Source organism: Pelodiscus sinensis, chromosome 2, assembly GCF_052426305.1.
Source record: "Pelodiscus sinensis isolate ZL-2025 chromosome 2, ASM5242630v1, whole genome shotgun sequence".
Lineage (NCBI taxonomy): Eukaryota > Metazoa > Chordata > Testudines > Trionychidae > Pelodiscus > Pelodiscus sinensis.
The window spans coordinates 28,981,246-28,999,119 of record NC_143053.1 but is presented as its reverse complement, the minus strand read 5'-3'; the positions used below and the strand labels follow the sequence as shown (position 1 = coordinate 28,999,119).

The 17,874-nt window shown below is 40.2% G+C and overlaps 1 protein-coding gene across 2 annotated transcripts in view; it reads right to left on the bottom strand.

Moving 5' to 3' along the window:
- The window catches only part of CSMD3 (CUB and Sushi multiple domains 3), a 1,180,750-nt gene that overhangs the window by 92,713 nt on the left and 1,070,163 nt on the right, over positions 1-17,874 (bottom strand). For both annotated transcript variants that reach the window (XM_075920204.2, XM_075920205.2), the window contains 3 exons: positions 9,086-9,259; positions 5,713-5,886; positions 1,247-1,432 (listed from right to left, as the gene is read on the bottom strand). In XM_075920204.2, coding sequence (XP_075776319.2) covers positions 1,247-1,432; positions 5,713-5,886; positions 9,086-9,259 — 534 coding nt within the window. The remainder of the gene's footprint in view (positions 1-1,246; positions 1,433-5,712; positions 5,887-9,085; positions 9,260-17,874) is intronic.

Here is a 17,874-nt window from a genome sequence, read left to right as displayed (position 1 = left end):
TTCTTTCTGTTTAATTACACATAGTAATGCCAAACATTGATGCCAGTTTAACAAATGAAGTTGTATATCAAAGATAAGGAAGACTTGTTGAATTTAAAAAAGAAGCACCGAAAAATTGAAAACTGAGAACTGAGAAAATAGAAACAGAACAAAATCTCACCTAAAAGATAAATAATAAATGCAGAATTTGTCCACACTGCTCCAGAAATGTTGCCAAAATGACTGTATTAAGAACTCTTAACTTTGTTTTGTCTTTCAATCTGATCACATTTAAAGTTTTTTTTTTTCCTGGAGACTGTTCTGTCATACAAGATAGAAAGCCCTCCTCCCAAGACAAGTCTTTGTAAAGGGACCTACAAAAAGGATTTAGGAAAGAATCTGCCTGTAGAATTGAAGTGCTTGCTGTTGAAAACCTTGCAGCTTACAGACACCGACCACTAAACTTTTAGAGATCCAGTATAATTATTTCCTGCTATGAAGGTTCCATGTAGTCAGTGCATACATGCAGCTCCACACTTAGGATATGTCTAGACTACCATCCCTCTGTTGCCAGAGGGATGTAAATTAGACATACCAAAATTGCTAATGAAGTGGAGTTTTAAATATCCCACGCTTCATTAGAATAAAAATTGCCATCGCAGCAATTTGCCAGCAAAAAGCGGCAGTCTAGACGGGGATTGGTTGACAAGGAACGCCTTTTCCGACCGATCCTGTAAACCTCGTTGTACGAAGCATAAGGGGTTGGTCAGAAAAGGCTTTCCTTGTCAACCGATCCCCGTTTAGACTGCCGCTTTTTGCCAGCAAATTGTTGCGGTGGCAAAAAGCAGCGGCCATTTTTATTCTAATGAAGTGCGGGATATTTAAATCCCCACTTCATTAGCAATTTCAGTATGTCTAATTTACATCCCTCTGCTAACAGAGGGATGTAGTCTAGACATACCCTTGTTGGATACCCCTATGCTCCCAAACACCTCTTCTACAGATGCAAAATACTCCTAGGGATCATTCTTTTGTGTTATGCCAAAGAGTGAAGTATCTTTAAGTGGTCTCTCCACAGATAACACTTTTATCCACCATGCATAACAGACTATATGTAGTCTGTTTGCCTTCTCCCATCACCATCTGAATGCCCACCTGGAGAAGCAAGAGAGATATAGTGTATACAGAACAATTTGTGTGAAGCATAACAAAATATATGGTCCAATTCTTTTTCTCTTACAGAAAAATACACACATTATCTACTTACTAATGCATTCAGGTAGTGGCTTATCCCAATGACCATTTGGTTGACAGACTAAAACTGAAGATCCAAATAAAAAATGTCCAGGATTGCAGTCATAAAACACCACAGTTCCATAGGTAAAATTTCCATGTTCTATTTTACTTTCTCTTATGGAATTAGCAGGGATTCCAGGATCAGAACAGTTGACCACTAAAAAAAAAGTGATAAACTTGAAACTCATTTTTAGATTACACATACGCAGTATATTGTTTTATTAACAAATATAGAATAGTTTTACTTACTGAGGCCTGGAAGCACAAAAGGATTTAGGCACCTAACTCCATTAGACACGTAACTCCCACTTTGGGGACCACTGTGACGGACAGATCTCCTACTGAAGCACCGAAGGCACCTACATTCACTTGTTGCCTATGTTTTCAGGGGAAAAGGTTCTTTGGCACCTACATATCTGTCTCTGGGTATGTGTAATGCTTCCTCACTCTAGGCATCACAATGCATGGCTCTCATTTAAACCTCAGAGTGATTCACAAACTGGAACAAGACATTTGGCTTAATAAATTATGTACAGAAACTAATCCAATAGGCATGCTCAGAAGCTGCTTAACAGACTGTGTCTCATTCAAAAGCCACCTGGAGGAAGTGGGGAAGGAAGTGGTGCCCAAATTGTAACTTTTAAACCGGTGATTTAAAGGAAAGTCATTTTTCTCCTCTCACCCAATGACTGTTCCACTGTGGACAAAGGAGCTGAAAGTGTGCGAATAATCCTGTAATCTGTGCTGAGGATATTCACTTGAGAGGTGAAAGGAACAGAGTGTAGTCATCCTGCCTCAATCACCCTTTATTTATTTATCTAGAGTGGAACAGGGAGCCCCACAGTGAACTATCCCATTGCTCAGTTCTTAGAGCACTCTCCTGAAAGGTGGGAAATCCCTCTTCAAATCCTTTTTTTCCGTAGGTGCCAGATAGGGGGAAGAGGGGAAAGAAGAAATTGAACCTGAGTCTTTCACATTCCTATAAACACTCAAATCACTGTGATAAACATGATAAGAAGAGCATCACTTCCTCCTACTCCTCAGCTTCTTACTAAAACAACACCCTGAGGCTGTGTCTACACTGCACCCCTTTTCCGGACAAGAGATGCAGATTAGACACTTTGGAATTGCAAATCCGCAGGGGATTTAAATATCCCCCGCGGCATTTGCATTTACATGGCTGCCGCTTTTTTCCGGCTTGGGGATAAGCCGGAGAAAAGCGCCAGTCTAGACGCGATGGATTTTTCTCTTGAAAATAGGAATAAGAAATCTTCCAGAAAGGGGCTTATTTTCCAGAGAATTGCGTCTAGACTGGTGCTTTTCTCCGGCTTATCCCCAAGCCGGAAAAAAGCGGCAGCCATATAAATGCAAATGCCGCAGGGGATATTTAAATCCCCCACGGATTTGCAATTCCGACTCGTCTCATTAGCATCCCTTTTCCGGAAAGGGATGCCAATGTAGATGTAGCCTGAAAGTATTCACAGCTAAGAGTAATTATCAGAGCTAGGTGTCCCCATGCAACCTGGATTTAGGCATCTCTCTCTATGAGAGAGGTGGGGTTAACCATACACCCCTTTGGTAGGCTTCTCCCATTGGCTAGCTTAGGGGGGAAAGATAGATATTTAGATAGCTTGTCCATCTCGCTAGCTCTACCTTTCACTGAAGGGAGCTTTTGTCAATGATATGAACAACCTGGTTGGTTCTTTTGGGTCCTCATCTACTCTGAAGAAGTAAATGAGAACTTTTCTTAATCTGCATTTGGTTTGGGGGTTTTGACCTTTCCTTTTGAATGGAGAACTTATCATGGTTCTCAAAGCTTGTCACCTCCAGGAAAGGTCATTATACCGCAGAATATATGAGGTAACCTCTGAAGATAATTTATATACTACAGCCCAGGTAGACTGGTACTACCTAGGCTACTGAACTGTGTGTATCATTGTATCATACCTGTGACTCTGTAATACTTTGTGGATTGGAAATTCTAGTAATCTGTTTCTAGGTACACCTCAGGACATTAATTTTTAATTATAGAACCTTATATATTTTGCATCCTGGATGTTTTAGGGCTATTTTACATACCACCACAAAAAGTAGAATTTGCTTTGATCTAACTTAACCCTTTCATTGATGAAATAAGACATTGGAAAGCTATTTCTTCTTCTGGCCTGATGTTATTATCCTTCAAGGCAAGACTTATGTATTCACCCACACCTTTTATTTAAGTAGGTAGTGTGACTGGACACACATTTGTGGTTAAGAGAAAGTCTCTGGATTCAATTTCTATTTTCTGTTTTGAGTGCAACTATTTTATAATACTTGTACATGAACAGAGAGATTATGAAGTATTCATTGTCAATAAAATGAAACTATGTTAGTTCTACATTGAATAATGAACACTTACATCAAACTGCAAAAAGCTCTGGTCATTATAACAATCACTATGAGCACTGCTGTGATTTTTTTTAAATTAAAAGAGGGACTTTTTAAAAGCACTTTCAAGAATATTATTATATGCACCAGACAGATGGTCAATATGAAGGTTTGCAGGAATTTGAGAGAGTATCCATTTTAAATAGTTGTTTGGATTAATTTTTAGTGCAAATCTCATTGCTATCAAGGTCAAAACTAGAGTTGCTATACCTCACAAAGACCACAAATTTATCTCTCTTACACTCAGTTGTACTCTATGAACAATTTAAGATTGAATGGTTTTGTGTAAAATTTTCATAAATTGGTATGATTGATGTATTTATTGTCTCTCTGATCCCTATAGGAAATAACATATAACAGAGAGTATGGTACATTATCATGGAAATACCAATACACCAAGATAATGTATTGCTGTTGGGATAAAGACCAAATATATCTGTTTTCTATTGTGAATTAAAAAGAATAAAAACATCTTAACTGAAAATAAAACATGTAAACATATATTTCTGTAAATAGTTTTTCTCTAGGACACAAGGCAAAGTGAAGAAACATAAAATCTAATTGGAAGGGTAATGTATTAAATAAGATGAATATAAACACACTATACAATTTAACATTCTGTGTTATCTTACAACCCAAAACTTTTCAGAATTTTCAGGAAGTCTGCATAATGCTGACTTAGCTGCAGGATAGCTCTTTGATGCCATTTCTGCTTGCAGGTAACCAGGATTTCTGGAGAACTACATCATTTCTAAAGGGAGACAATTTTTAAATCTTCAAAACATATTTCTGTAACCCAGTTCTTGTGTATCAATATATTAATTTTAAAAAACAATGCTGTAAAACCTGTGATAAATGGACCGAGAAAAATAGGCTACAATCATCTGTGATGTATTGGAACAGTAGTATACTTACATTAATTGAACATGAAAAAGTAAAACCAAATACAAATAAATATTAAAATGTCAAGGGTATTTTGACATGACAGAAGATGATGTGGTTTAGCTTTTATGGCCTGATAAATACAATTTCTATTCACCTATAACATTCCCCAGTCCCTGAATTAAGGTTTATAATATCTTTACATTGAGTCTGGAGAGAAACAATTTAATTCATGTACATAAAGTTCAGCATCTGAATTATTTTGTTTTTTGATACTGCTTCATTCATCCCCTATTCATAAAAAAATCCTAAAGGGAAGGTGCTAATCATTTGCTCTCAATGCAATGTTTTGGTGTTTCCAAAAATCTACTAGGTACAAAGATAACTAAAGTTATTTATGGAGGCCAAACTATACATTCGAATTTGGGTGCTCACATCCATATTTGTCCTCTATTTAAAAGACTCATGGTTTTAAAATACGTTGTGTATCCATTGTCTCCAGTTAAGTCAATGGAAGTATGTTATATAAACAGATTACTTTTTTTTTTTTAGGTACCTGAATATGGATTTAGGTACCTAGCCAGGGTTTGTCCACACAAAGTATAATTTCACGTGTAAAGGTTCTAAAACTTACTATAATGAAATTTGGGTTAAAATGTTACTTTTATAAAAGTTAATGATACAGTGACAAAATGTGAAAATAGGCTTTAAGAAGACTTCACTGAGTGTAAAACATCACATTTAAATTTTATTTTTAAAAGGTTTTTAATTTCATAGAAATGCTTTCATGTTTCTATTTTAATTTTAATTTTAGTGAAGACCTTTTAAATTTCATCCTATGAATTTTGCTCATGAATAAGAACCTGAAAATATAAAGAAAAGGAATTAAAATTAAACTTCCCACTTTAGTTTCATAGTTCAATCTGAGTGAAATGCAAACAGCAAACTAAGTGGTGAAAAATAAAAATAAATTTAGAAAATCTGTTATGTTTACTCTAATTTTCTATTAAAAACTCTGTTTATGATTTTAAACATATATTCTCAGCTTTAAGGTGTCCCCTTATTTCTTTTTTTGTATTTTTTTCAGAGTAATCTCCAAATCTGTAAAGAAAAATATGATCATACCTTTACATATTGGTGGTGGATGGCTCCATTGCCTATTTGCCTGACACTGTGCTTTTGTTGGTCCTTGCATGACATACCCAGTATTACAAGAGAAGGTCACAACATCATTGAAGTTGAAACCATTTCCGCTCGTTCTTCCATAAATTGGACTACCAGGATGACCACAGCTAACAGCTAAAATCAGAAATAAACAGGAGTCAGAAGCATGCTATTATCATTTTTCAGGGTGCCATGTAATAGAGATGATTATGTGATACACTTCTAGGTGCTGAGTGTCCCCTAGAGGTACTTAAAGCTGCCATTTGATCTTAATGGGAATTGAATCAGCTTTTAGTATCTTTCAGGAAGTGCTCAGTACCTTGTGAGATTGGGTCCTTATTTTCTAAACATGACAAAAGGGATAAAATTAACAACTGTAATTCAAAATTTCATGTTTTTCCAGAATGGCATTTAATCAGTTCAGAATTTATGGTACAAAATGTTGTCCGTGGTACCTAAGCATTTAGCACAGTGCATTTCTAATGTCAAATAGTCATGATCATTAAATCTAAACATACAGTACTATAGAAACCCATTAATAAAAAATGAATGTCCTTAAAAATATAGCCGCTAGACAAATAAAAGAGAAATCAATATTTTGTCTACTTCTATAAAGCAATGAATTTACAGTACTGACAATTCTGAAAATCTATTGTAATGTTATGGACAATTGCAATGTTTAATGGTATGCCTGTCATTGTCAGGCTCCTTGCCTTTTTCTGAAGCATGATCCTGAACAATACCATTGTGTTCAACAAAACAGCTTCCATAATTGGTTGCAAAGAAAGAAAGTATGCTCACTTTCTTTGCTTTTAGCAATGACCCAGGAGCAATTATTTTTCATTTCTGCTGTTGATGTTAACCCAGTGATTTGGAAATTCCTGTTGAACTATGTCTCATTCTTGTTTTAAAGATAATTGACAAATAAACTTGTTCCCTAGCGTCCAATACTTATTTCTATCTTTAATCAAAAGAGTGAATCCATTGCTGAATGATTAAAACATGAACAATGATGTGTGTGTGTGTGTTTGTGTGTACTTCATACTATAAACTATAGTAATAAAGTATTCATTTCAGAAACCTCTATCATATGTAAATCAAATGACAAATGAGCAACTCGGGTAATGGGATAACAACAGAACTGGTTCCACTGTGATTAATTGATGTTTTTATTGCCAGAGATTTTTATTATAAAGCTATAGATATATGAAGAGAGTATTTTCAGTACCGTATTTTCCGGCGTATAAGACGACTTTTTATACTAAAAAACATCCCCCAAAAATCGGGGGTCGTCTTATACGCCGGGTATAAACATACGGGCAGTCCCCAACTTGCAGGTACGAACGGGGCTTTTCTCGCCCCGGAGGACACGGACTGCGGGACCTCGCGGTCCCGCCACCCGTGTACTCCGGGGCGAGAAAAGCTGCTCCGCGTCTCCCTGGTCTGCAGACCAGGAAGACGCAGAGCAAAGCCGTGGAGGGGCTCCAGCAGCAGGGCAGCCCAGGCGCACCTGGGCTTGCCCCGCTGCCCGAGCCCCTCCACGGCTTTGCAAAGCCTCGGGGGAAGCCTGCAGTGGGACAGCCCAGACGCGCCGTGGCTGTCCCGCTGCCGGCGTCCTCAGAGGCTTTGCTCCCGGTGTCCCTGGTCTGCTGGAGACGGTCCCCAGCAGACCAGGGTCACCAGGAGCAAAGCCGAAGTGGCGGCGGGGTGCCGCGCTTCTGAGGCTTTGCTCTGGCAAAGCCTCAGAAGCACGGCACCCCGCCGCTGCTGCGGCTTTGCTCCCGGTGCCCCTGGTCTGCTGGGGACAGTCTCCAGTAGACCAGGGACACCGGGAGCAAAGCCAGGGAGGCGGAGGGGTTCCGCGCCTCTGAGGCTTTGCTCTGGCAAAGCCTCAGAGGCGCGGGACCCCGCTGCGGCTGCAGCTTTGCTCCCGGTATCCCTGGTCTGCTGGAGACGGTCCCCAGCAGACCAGGGGCACCGGGAGCAAAGCCGCAGCAGAGGCAGAGTCCCGCGCCTCTGAGGCTTTGCTAGAGCAAAGCCTCAGAGGCACGGCACCCCGCTGCCGCTGCGGCTTTGCTCCCCGTGTCCCTGGTCTGCTGGGGGGGGTGCAGCTAGTGCACCCCCCCCCCCAGCAGACCAGGCTTTTGTTGTGGACCCTGGGGCAGAGCAGCTGGGGCGCTACCGGTTGGCCTCTTTAAGGGGGGTAGTCTTATACGGCGAGTATAGGCGAAAACCTTTGTTTTAACTAGAAAATTAGGGGGTCGTCTTATACGCCCAGTCGCCTTATACGCTGGAAAATACGGTCATATTAGTATACTTTCAATACTTAAATGTCAATTGAACTCTAATTATGAACCATAATTAGAATTTTTACTATTGTTGTTTATACATACACTTGTGAAAGGGGACACAGTCTCAGTAGAGACCATTCTTATTAAATAGAGTATCTATTTTTTACCTCCCTCTCTTTTTCACTAAAACCCAATTTACATATAAATCATCTATGTGCAGAAACCCAATTTTTCTCATAGAACAGTGTTTCTCAAAGTGGTCCACAGTCCCAGTCTGAGCAAGCTGCTAATGGGCCTTTCTGGTGTGTTTACTTATCGGCTCTGCAGCCAGGGAACTTCACAGCTCCCATTGGCTCCAGTTCGTCATTTGAAGCCCAGGGGAACTGTGGGAACTTTGGCAGCAAATGGTGAACTTGAGCGATTGGGAGCTGCAAGACTCCATAACTGAGGAGCCAATAAGTAAACAAACAGGAACGGCCCAATTAGCAACTTGCTCAGAGTGGGTCCCTGGACCACCACTTTGAGAAACACTGTCATAGAAGGTTAACTTGTGTGACATACATGGAGACTCATTTTGATAACATACTGTTGATTTAAAAAGCATTAAAATCTGAATGAAAATGAAACAATTTTGTTGATGTGAACATTTCAGTCTTCAGTGTTGACAGTTTCATTTGTGATCTAACTTAACTCTTTTTACTAATCAACAGTAAATACACATAACTTTCAGGTAAGATCTTCAAAAGCATTTTCAAAAGTCACACAGGGACTTTGACTCCTTAGTTCTCCACTGATATTCAGCGAGCCCATCTCTGAAGAGCCAGATTGTCAACAGTATTTAGGGACTTAAAGATGTAGATAAACATCAAATGGAATTTTCCAAAACTCCTAGGTACCTTATTCCTATTGATTTCAAGGTAAACTGGGGTTACTTTTCAAAAATGTGGCCTTATTCACCTTTGAAACCTTTGGGTGGTTGTCGCATAAAGTAATGTAAGCACACACAATGCACAAATAAGATCTCTTTTGTCATGCTTACTTACGCACACAGGATGGAAGCTGACCAGACCAATTGTGATCTTGTTGGCATATTCGGACAGAAGAACCAATCAAGCGAAAACCAGGGCTGCACTGGTATACAACTGTGTCTCTGTACCCATAATTCTCTCCAATCACTTGACCATTGACTATGAGATCCGGAACTCCACAGTGGCCAGCTGAAATTTTCAAATTACATTAACAGAATAATAAATGTTATTATTCAAAATACATATGTTAATATTTAATATATTCCGCTTAAATCAAATAATCTACATCATTGAATTTAAAATAAATATTCTAACATGACTGAACTTTCAGTTTCTTTAATTGGTTTCATTCAAATTATAATTTGGAAATAGTATTTATACTATCAATTTTGCATTCCAGAATGTCAAGTTGGGTCATCTACTGCTTTCAACAACAACCACCAAGGCTAAATTCTTCCCTGGATTAAGACCTCTGGCTTCAGTTTATTTGGGATAATATGAATAGTTAATACCCACTAGAAAAGTGGTGGATTTAACCAATATTTTAATTTTAGCCAGTCAAAATTCTGAATTTCTGTTCAAATCAAAATTGCATAACACAAACCAAATATATAGATATAGATATAGATATAGATATAGATATAGATATAGATATAGATATAGATTCCATGGAATGCAAATATGTGAATTCCCCCCCCCCCAAAAAAATATATATCAGGTCAATCACATTCTAATTTTGATAAAAATCAAAAGTATTTTCTGATTTTGACTTTTTGTTATTATTTCATAATTTATAATATAATACATGTTTATTATACTTATATGCAAAGTCACTGATGAAAAATAGAAACCATGTATTCTGATAAGGTTGAAACATTCCACTCCAATCATACTGATTTCTTTTTTAATTTTCTAAATAAAATTTTATCTAAATCAGCAAGTTCCCAAGAAAGTTCTGATGCTAACCAGTTTTTTCTACTGGAAAAACATGATAAGAATTTTTTCACCCTCTCTATTCTAACTGAAAACTAGTAGAGATGCAAAATGGCACCTTAGAGACTAGCTACCTATATATATAGTTTTCATGGGCAAAAATTGGCTACCCTTCTGAAACTATTTTTCTTTCTTTCTTTAATTGGTTTACTGCTTTCTACTATGTTTGGGTTTTCTTATATTTAGACATCTGGTTGGCAATTATTAAAAATAGCTGTTTAGATAATTTGGCTGCCAATCTCTACTAAAAGTCCAGAGTATGCATGAGGTGTCATTTTTCAGAGGCTTATAACTTGACCAAATGTGGGTGTATTTTTATGGGGAGAGAAAAATCACATTCCTGAAACCACCATAAACTCTTTGCTACATTTCTAATTTCAAATCACCAGGGAGCTGGAGCTTTTCAAACCAAGGCCTACACATTGTTTTTAATATCAACATGCAACATTTTTACCTCATTTTCCTCTTGGAAATGACTGAGATGTCTTTGCTAAAACTCACACCCCCCCCAAAAAAAAACCACACACACCAAAAAACAAAAAACAGGCATGGAAAATTTCAGCCTGAATGATTTAAAGTATTTAAAAGTTATGAGTAATTGAAAATAGAATCTTATAATGGAAATAACTGTGCAACTTTAATCATAGACATTGCTGCCAGTGTCACTTATGATATAGTACAAAGATTTATTATCGAAGTGAGATACGTCATTTCTTTCCTGAAGTAAACCATGCGAGTTTTAAAAGTATTCTCTATTTCCCTAAATATAAGTGAAAGAATTATAAATGCATCTCTACATGTATAATAACTGAGCACAATCTAGTTATCTTTGCTCTTTAATTAAATTTTGTGCACTAAAATATGAGTTGGTGAGCCAATAGTCTGTCAGGGTACGTCTACACTACAATGTTAATTCGAACTAACTTAGTTCGAATTAGTTAATTCGAACTAAGCTAATTTGAACTAACGGATCTAGACTAAAAAACTAGTTCAAATTAGCGTTTTGCTAATTCGAACTAGCATGTCCACATTAAGTGGACCCTGAACCGGGCTTAAGGATGGCCGGAAGCGGTGCCGGCAGGGCATCAGAGGAGGACTTAAGAGCGTGGAGATGCTGTCTCAGGCTAGCCAAGGGCTGTGCTTAAAGGGTCCCGACCCCCACCCCGGCCAGACAGTTCTCAGGGGTGTCCCGCTTGCAAAGCAATCCTGGCTTGGAGTGCCCAGAGTACCCACACTGGGCACATCACACCACTCGGCCATCAGCCCGGCTGCACTTACCGCAGGCTGCCATCTGGGGAGAGGGGGAAATAGGGGGGCTGCAGGAGAGCTTCCACCCCCAGAAGCCCGCAGAGCCAGCCCAGTCCTCCCCATCGGGGGCTCGTACCCCATTCCTCCCTCACCTCCTTCCACTTACCCTTCCCTAGCCCCTTTTCTTGATGTACAAAATAAAGGACAATTGTGTTCAAAAATGGAATCTGTCTTTATTGAACAAAACAGGGGGAGACTGGGAAAAGGAGGTGGGAGAGGGGAAGAGAGAGGCTGGGAGAGGGGAGGGCAACTAAAATGGTCAGGTTGGGAACAGGTCCCATATGAAGAGAGGCTAAAGAGACTGGGACTTCTCAGCTTAGAAAAGAGGAGACAGAGAGGGGACAGGATAGAGGTCTCTAAAAGCACGAGTTGGGTGGAGAGGGTGCATACAGAAAAGTTCTTCATTAGTTCCCATAAAGAAGGACTAGAGGACACCAAAGGAATGGAATGGGTAACAGGCTTCAAACTAGTTACAGAAAGTTGTTCTTCACAAAGCAAAGAGTCAGCCTATGGAACTCCTTGCTGCAGGAGGCTGTGAAGGCTACAACTAGAACAGAGTTTAAAGGGAAGTGAGATCAAGTCATGGAGGTTGGGTCCATGGAGTAGTCTTAGCCAGGGGGTAGGAGTGGTGTCCCTGCCCAAGGTTTGTGGAAGGCTGGAGAGGGATGGCACGAGACAAATGGCTTGGTTACTGTCTTCAGTCCATCCCCTCCAGGGTCCCTAGTGTTGGCCGCTATCAGCAGACAGGCTACTGGGCTAGATGGACCTTTGGTCTGACCCAGGACGGCCATTGTGGGCTCAGGGTCGGGGGTCTTAGTGGACCACCTTGATTTTCATGCAGCCCTGCTCCTGGGTGGCTATGCTGGCAGCTCTCCTGCCCTAGCCGGCCACCTTCCTGTGCCTAGTGCGGAGATCGTGGACAAGGTCCACTATGTCCGCACTAGCCCAGGCGAATGCCCACCTCTTGCGGTCCCGGGCAAGCTCCCGGGAGCCGCCAGCCTGGTCCCGGGAAGAGGGGGAGGGCTGGGGGGCATCGGGTGGGTGGCTTGATCCGTGCCAGGTGCAGGGTCTGCTGGCTGGGTGCTGGCAGGCTTGCACCTGGTACGGGCACCGTAGCCAGCCCGTGCCCCTTTAAGGGGTCTGGGGCCGGGAGGGGGGCAGACGAGTTTCCCTGGTGTTGGCCAGAGTGGCCACCAGGGAAACCTGGGGAGGGCTAGCCTCCCACTAGTTCGAATTAAGGGTCTACACAGCCCTTAATTCGAACTAGTAAGTTTGAACTAGGCTTAATCCTCGTGGAATGAGGATTACCTCGTTCGAACTAAGCGCTCCGTTAGTTCGAATTAAATTCGAACTAACGGAGCGCTAGTGTGGCGCCTATGAAAGTTAGTTCGAACTAACGTCTGTTAGTTCGAACTAACTTTGTAGTGTAGACATACCCACACAGAATTTGCATGCCTATAGCAAGAGCAAATTCATTTAAAATCTTTCTCTGTCTTGCAGTGGAATCTGAGCACAGTTTAAGAAAGATTTGAAAGGTCTCAAAAAATCACAGATCCTGCTAACCTAGCTAGTCCAAATTCCAAAAATGGCTCCCACCCTATCTTTCAGTGATTCAAAGGCCCTTCCACTTCCTGATAAAATTACCGTCATCCAATTAAGGAATATATGAAAAAATAACATGATTAATTTTGAATAATTCACCATTCAGGAAAAAGCACATTTATTGAATCAAACATTCTCTATGAATAGTACAGCTTGCTTTCACCCCAGCCAGTGAGCATTCACGGGTGTGTCCTACTCCCAGCTCAAGTGTTCAAAAGCAGAGGTTGTGGAGAAATCAGACTGTAAGGCTTAAGAAGGATCAAGTTCCACAACTAGAAAAAATATGAACATAATTTTACTAGCATCATAGAATCATAGAAAAAGAGGTTGGAAGAGACCTCAGGAGGTATCTAATCCAAACCCCTGCTCAAAACTGGACCAACCTTAACTAAATCATTCTATCCAGTGATTCTCTTTCAAACTTGATCTTACAAACTTCTAAGGATAGAGATTCCACCGCCTCACTAAGCAGCCCAGTCTGGTTCTTCACCAACCCCGTTGTGATATAATCCCTCCCCCCCCAATATTCAAGCTAGACCTCTAGTTTAGAATCCAAAGGCCACTCAGTATCATACAGGTTAAAAGGCCACTCAGTATAACATAATGCATATAGCTGATAATTTAAAAAAGTGAAAAGCATTAGGAGATAATTCCCATAAGTTTTACCCAGTTTTTCGCCATTCTTTACTCTGTTTTCAGTAGAAGTTTTGCCTAAGAGATGAGTGAACACTAGTTAGAGACATTTAGCATTCAGCCCTAGTTTATAAATTCTCAAAACATCATATATCCGACAGATACTGATGACAAACTACGTACTGATGGTATCAGTCTTTTTGTTTTTATATGTGAATACTATAGAAAAAGTCCTATCAGCACCGAAGTATATAGTTCTTGCATATTCTGATACAAGAACCTTTGTGGCCATTGCTGAAATCTAGATTCATGCAGTTGAACAAACTCCCTCACATCCATCTCAGCCCTGACAAAGGCATATGATCATTAGTGTTTTCCAGAAGGTGGGTATTTTATTTTATTTATTTCCCCCACTTAATTCCACACAACCACGAACTTGGCTTCCTTCACAAAGTACATGGAAAGAAATCAAACCAAACAACATAACAAAAGCTAGAATGAACTCCTTGGTTTTGATTCTCTATATTCTAAGCTAAACTATAGGCTGTCAAAATGAAAGGGAAAAAAAGCACAAAAGGAGGGGCTGTCTGAGAACTTTTTTTTACAGCAGTTCTCATAACCAGTGAAACCACTTTCTTTGTCTGCATATCTTTGAGAATGGCTGCCTCATTACACAGGCTAAAGAGAAACAGAAACACAGGTTTTAAAAGAAAATACTACTACTAAAAGTTGGCAAATTTGCAAGAGTAATTTTTACTGGCTTTCTATTGCAGTATTTTTTTTAATTTGATTCCCTTGAAATTCACGCTATTTTAATGATTATTACTAGATTTCTTCTTCTTTTGTTATTTTTGTTAACATGACTGTGATGAAAAGAATCCCAAAGTGTCCATTTGATATTGGTAAGAATGTGAGCATAGTCATGGGTGCATTTTCCTCTCTCTTGTTCTCTTTCCCACACGCACATTTTATGATCACTTCTCTTGTTAATGGCATTTCAGAATTTCCATCCTAAATCTTTTGTTTTCAGGTCTTTGTGCCAAGTCTTTTATTAACAATGTTTGAAACAAATCTATCTGGACATTTTACAGATATAAAAGTACAAAACAGAGCAGAAACTAATACTTCTTTTTGCTCCAATCTCTCAAACTCATTTTTATTTTTAATAGAAATATTTTAGATCATTTTGCCTACAATTTGGATCAAGCTTTTGGGTCAGGAAAGATAAAAACCATTTTGTTTACTAAAATAGATGTTGCAGATGTATAGTAATCTTTTTGTTCTTTAAAAATAGTTAATAACCTGGTCTATTATTATTCTTTTAGATGTGTCACTTTTGGTCATTCTACTCCTGGTGTTTGAGGCCAGAGCATGGCCACTAGAACCTTTTCCCCAGAAGTATCTAATAGGTGGCTTGAACTCCCCTTGGTGTTGCACATTCAGTATAAAAGCCATCTCGGTTCCTTCCTGCTGAAATTTCAGCATAGAAGAGCTTGTCATGGAATGGACATAAACAATATGACTTGAAGAACAATGGCTACAGAGCAGATTAATAACTTTTTTCTTTTTCTAATGATAACATATGTGCATTTCACTCTTGGTCACTCACAAACCACATGTGACCTGTGAGGATGTTGGGCAGAGCGACATTAGCTAAACCATATCACATGCATTCATAGGATTCAATCCAGAAAGAAATGATCTAAATGGAGAGTGATTGAGTTCTCTCTCTTGTCATTCACTGCTACAACAGCTGGGATAATTTACAAAAGTCTCTGGTTCAGTCTTGGTCATATGCGTAGAATCTTTGCATGTTCAAAATATGCAAACATTTTTCCTCCCTTTTGTATGTGGATATGGGCAAACAGCAGTGCTAAAAGGTTTGCTGGACCCCTAGGTAAGTTTGGGTGGTGGTGGTGGTGGTGGGGACGTCATGTTCCAAGAAGAAGCAAGGCCTTGGGTGGAAGGGGGGGCGGAGATAGCTCACACTGTACTGCCTCCCCACCTCCCAGGCAGCACTCAGAGATGTCTGGAGCATGTGTCATGGTGCTCTGGTATCACTTTAAGGGCCAGGGGCTCTAGCCACTGTGATTTCTGTGGTAGCAGTGGTGTCAACAGCAAGCCCTAAGCCCTAATTTCACTTTCAATTTCACTTTCACTAGACTAGGAATTGATCTCCAAGGATCGTGGTTGCCTTGTCCATCTGAGCTTACAGTTCCTTCAAATAACTGCAAGAATGCTGCATTAGAGAGTAGACTTGCTTCAAAGAAGTTCAAGAGAGCTTGCTTAATAATAGAAAGCCTGTTATAAAGGCTCCTTATCTTGATAAACAGAGGCATTGCTCCATCTGGTCTAACCAGAATGGGGTGTCACTGACTGATCCTCAAGGAATCCATTTTGAAGCACTTGAAATAGAGGAAAATAATCAGGAAGAGTCAACATGGCCAAGTCAAGCCTGACCAACCTAATTGACTTCTATGATGCGGTGAACTAGCTCAGTGGACATGGGGAAGTCAGTGGGTGTGATATCCCTTGACTTGAGCAAAGCTTTTGATACTGTCTCCCACAATATTCTTGCCAGCAAGTTAAAGAAGTATGAATTGGAAAAGGGACTGTAAGGTGGATAGAGAGCTGGTTAGATTGCCAGGCTCAATGGGCAAAGAGCAACAGCTCAATGTGTGATTGCCAGATGGTATCAAGTGGAGTTCCCCCAAAGTCAGTTCTTGGGCTGCGTTTGTTCAACATTTTTATTAATGATGGATAAGGGGATGGACTGCACCTTCAACAAGTTTGCAGATGACACTAAGCTAGAAGGAGAGGTAGATACATTGGAGGGTAGGAATGGGGTCCAGAGAAACCTGGAGAAATTGGAGGTTTGGGCCAAAAGAAATCTGATGAGGTTCAACAAGGACAAGTGCAGAGTCCTTCACTTGGGACGGAAGAATCACAAGCACTTTTACAGGCTGAGGACCTACTGCCTAAGCAGCAGTTCGGCAGAAAAGGATCTGGGGATTACAGTGGTTGAGAGGCTGGATATGAGTCAACAGTGTGACCTTGTAGCTAAGAAGGCTAACTGCATATTGAGGTGCATTTGGAGGAGCATTTTCAGAAGATCTAGGGAAGTGAATATTCCCCTTTATACAGCACTAGTAAGGTCAGATCTGGAGCAATGCATCCACTTGTGGGCCTGTATTCCAGAAAGGACATGGAGTCATTGGAGAAGGTCCAGTGGAGGGCATCAAAAATGATTAGGGGACTGGAGCAAATGATTTATAAGGCGAGGCTGAGAGATTTGGGCTTACTTAGTTTACAGAAGAAAAGTGTGAGGAGGAATTTAATAGCAGCCTTCAACTACCTGCAGGGGGGTTTCAGAGGATGGAGAGAGGCTCTTCTCAGTAGGGATGGATGGCAAAATGAGGAGCAATGGTCTTAAGTTGCCATGGGGGAGGTGTAATTTGGATATTAGGAAAAACTATTTTACTAGGACGGCGGTGAAGCACTGGAATGGGTTACCTAAGGATGTGGTGGAATCTCCATCCCTTGATATTATTAAATTGGGAGTGGTCCTTCTTTTAGCAGGGGATTGGACTTGATGACCTCCTGAAGTCTCTTCCAACCCTATGATTCTATGATTTTCTGATATTATATCAAACCACGCAGATGCAAGAAGCCACGTGATCTAGTAGCCTCAAACGATTTTGTGCTATTATGACCAGGTCAGACTTCAAGCCAACTGCTCAAATTGCCTGTAGCCTGGAGTCTGGAAGAAAAACCCTGGCTGTGTCTACACTGGCCACTTATTCTGGAAAATCAGCTGCTTTTCTAGAATAACTTGCCAGCTGTCTACACTAGCCCCTTGAATTTCCGGAAAAGCACTGACGATTTACTGTAAAATCAACAGTGCTTTTCCAGAAAAACTATGCTGCTCCCGTTCGGGCAAAAGTCCTTTTCCGGAAAACTGTTCCGGAAAAGGGCCAGTGTAGACAGCACTGATTTCTTTTCCACAAAAAAGCCCCGAAAACTTTGATGAAAACTTTGTAATAGAAAAAAATTCTTAACTTTTTATCCCAGTAGCCAAAAAGGAGATGGGAGTGAGAGGTACTAATAATTTGTGTGCAGTACACACTACCTGACTAAAACTAAAACCAAGCCTTAGCAACAAAGAGTGTAATAAGAAAGTGTCAGAATCTTTTTAAACATCCACTGAGAATGCTTGCACTTCTGCAGCAGGAAAGCTGCTCTTTGAGATGCACATGGTAGAATGCATG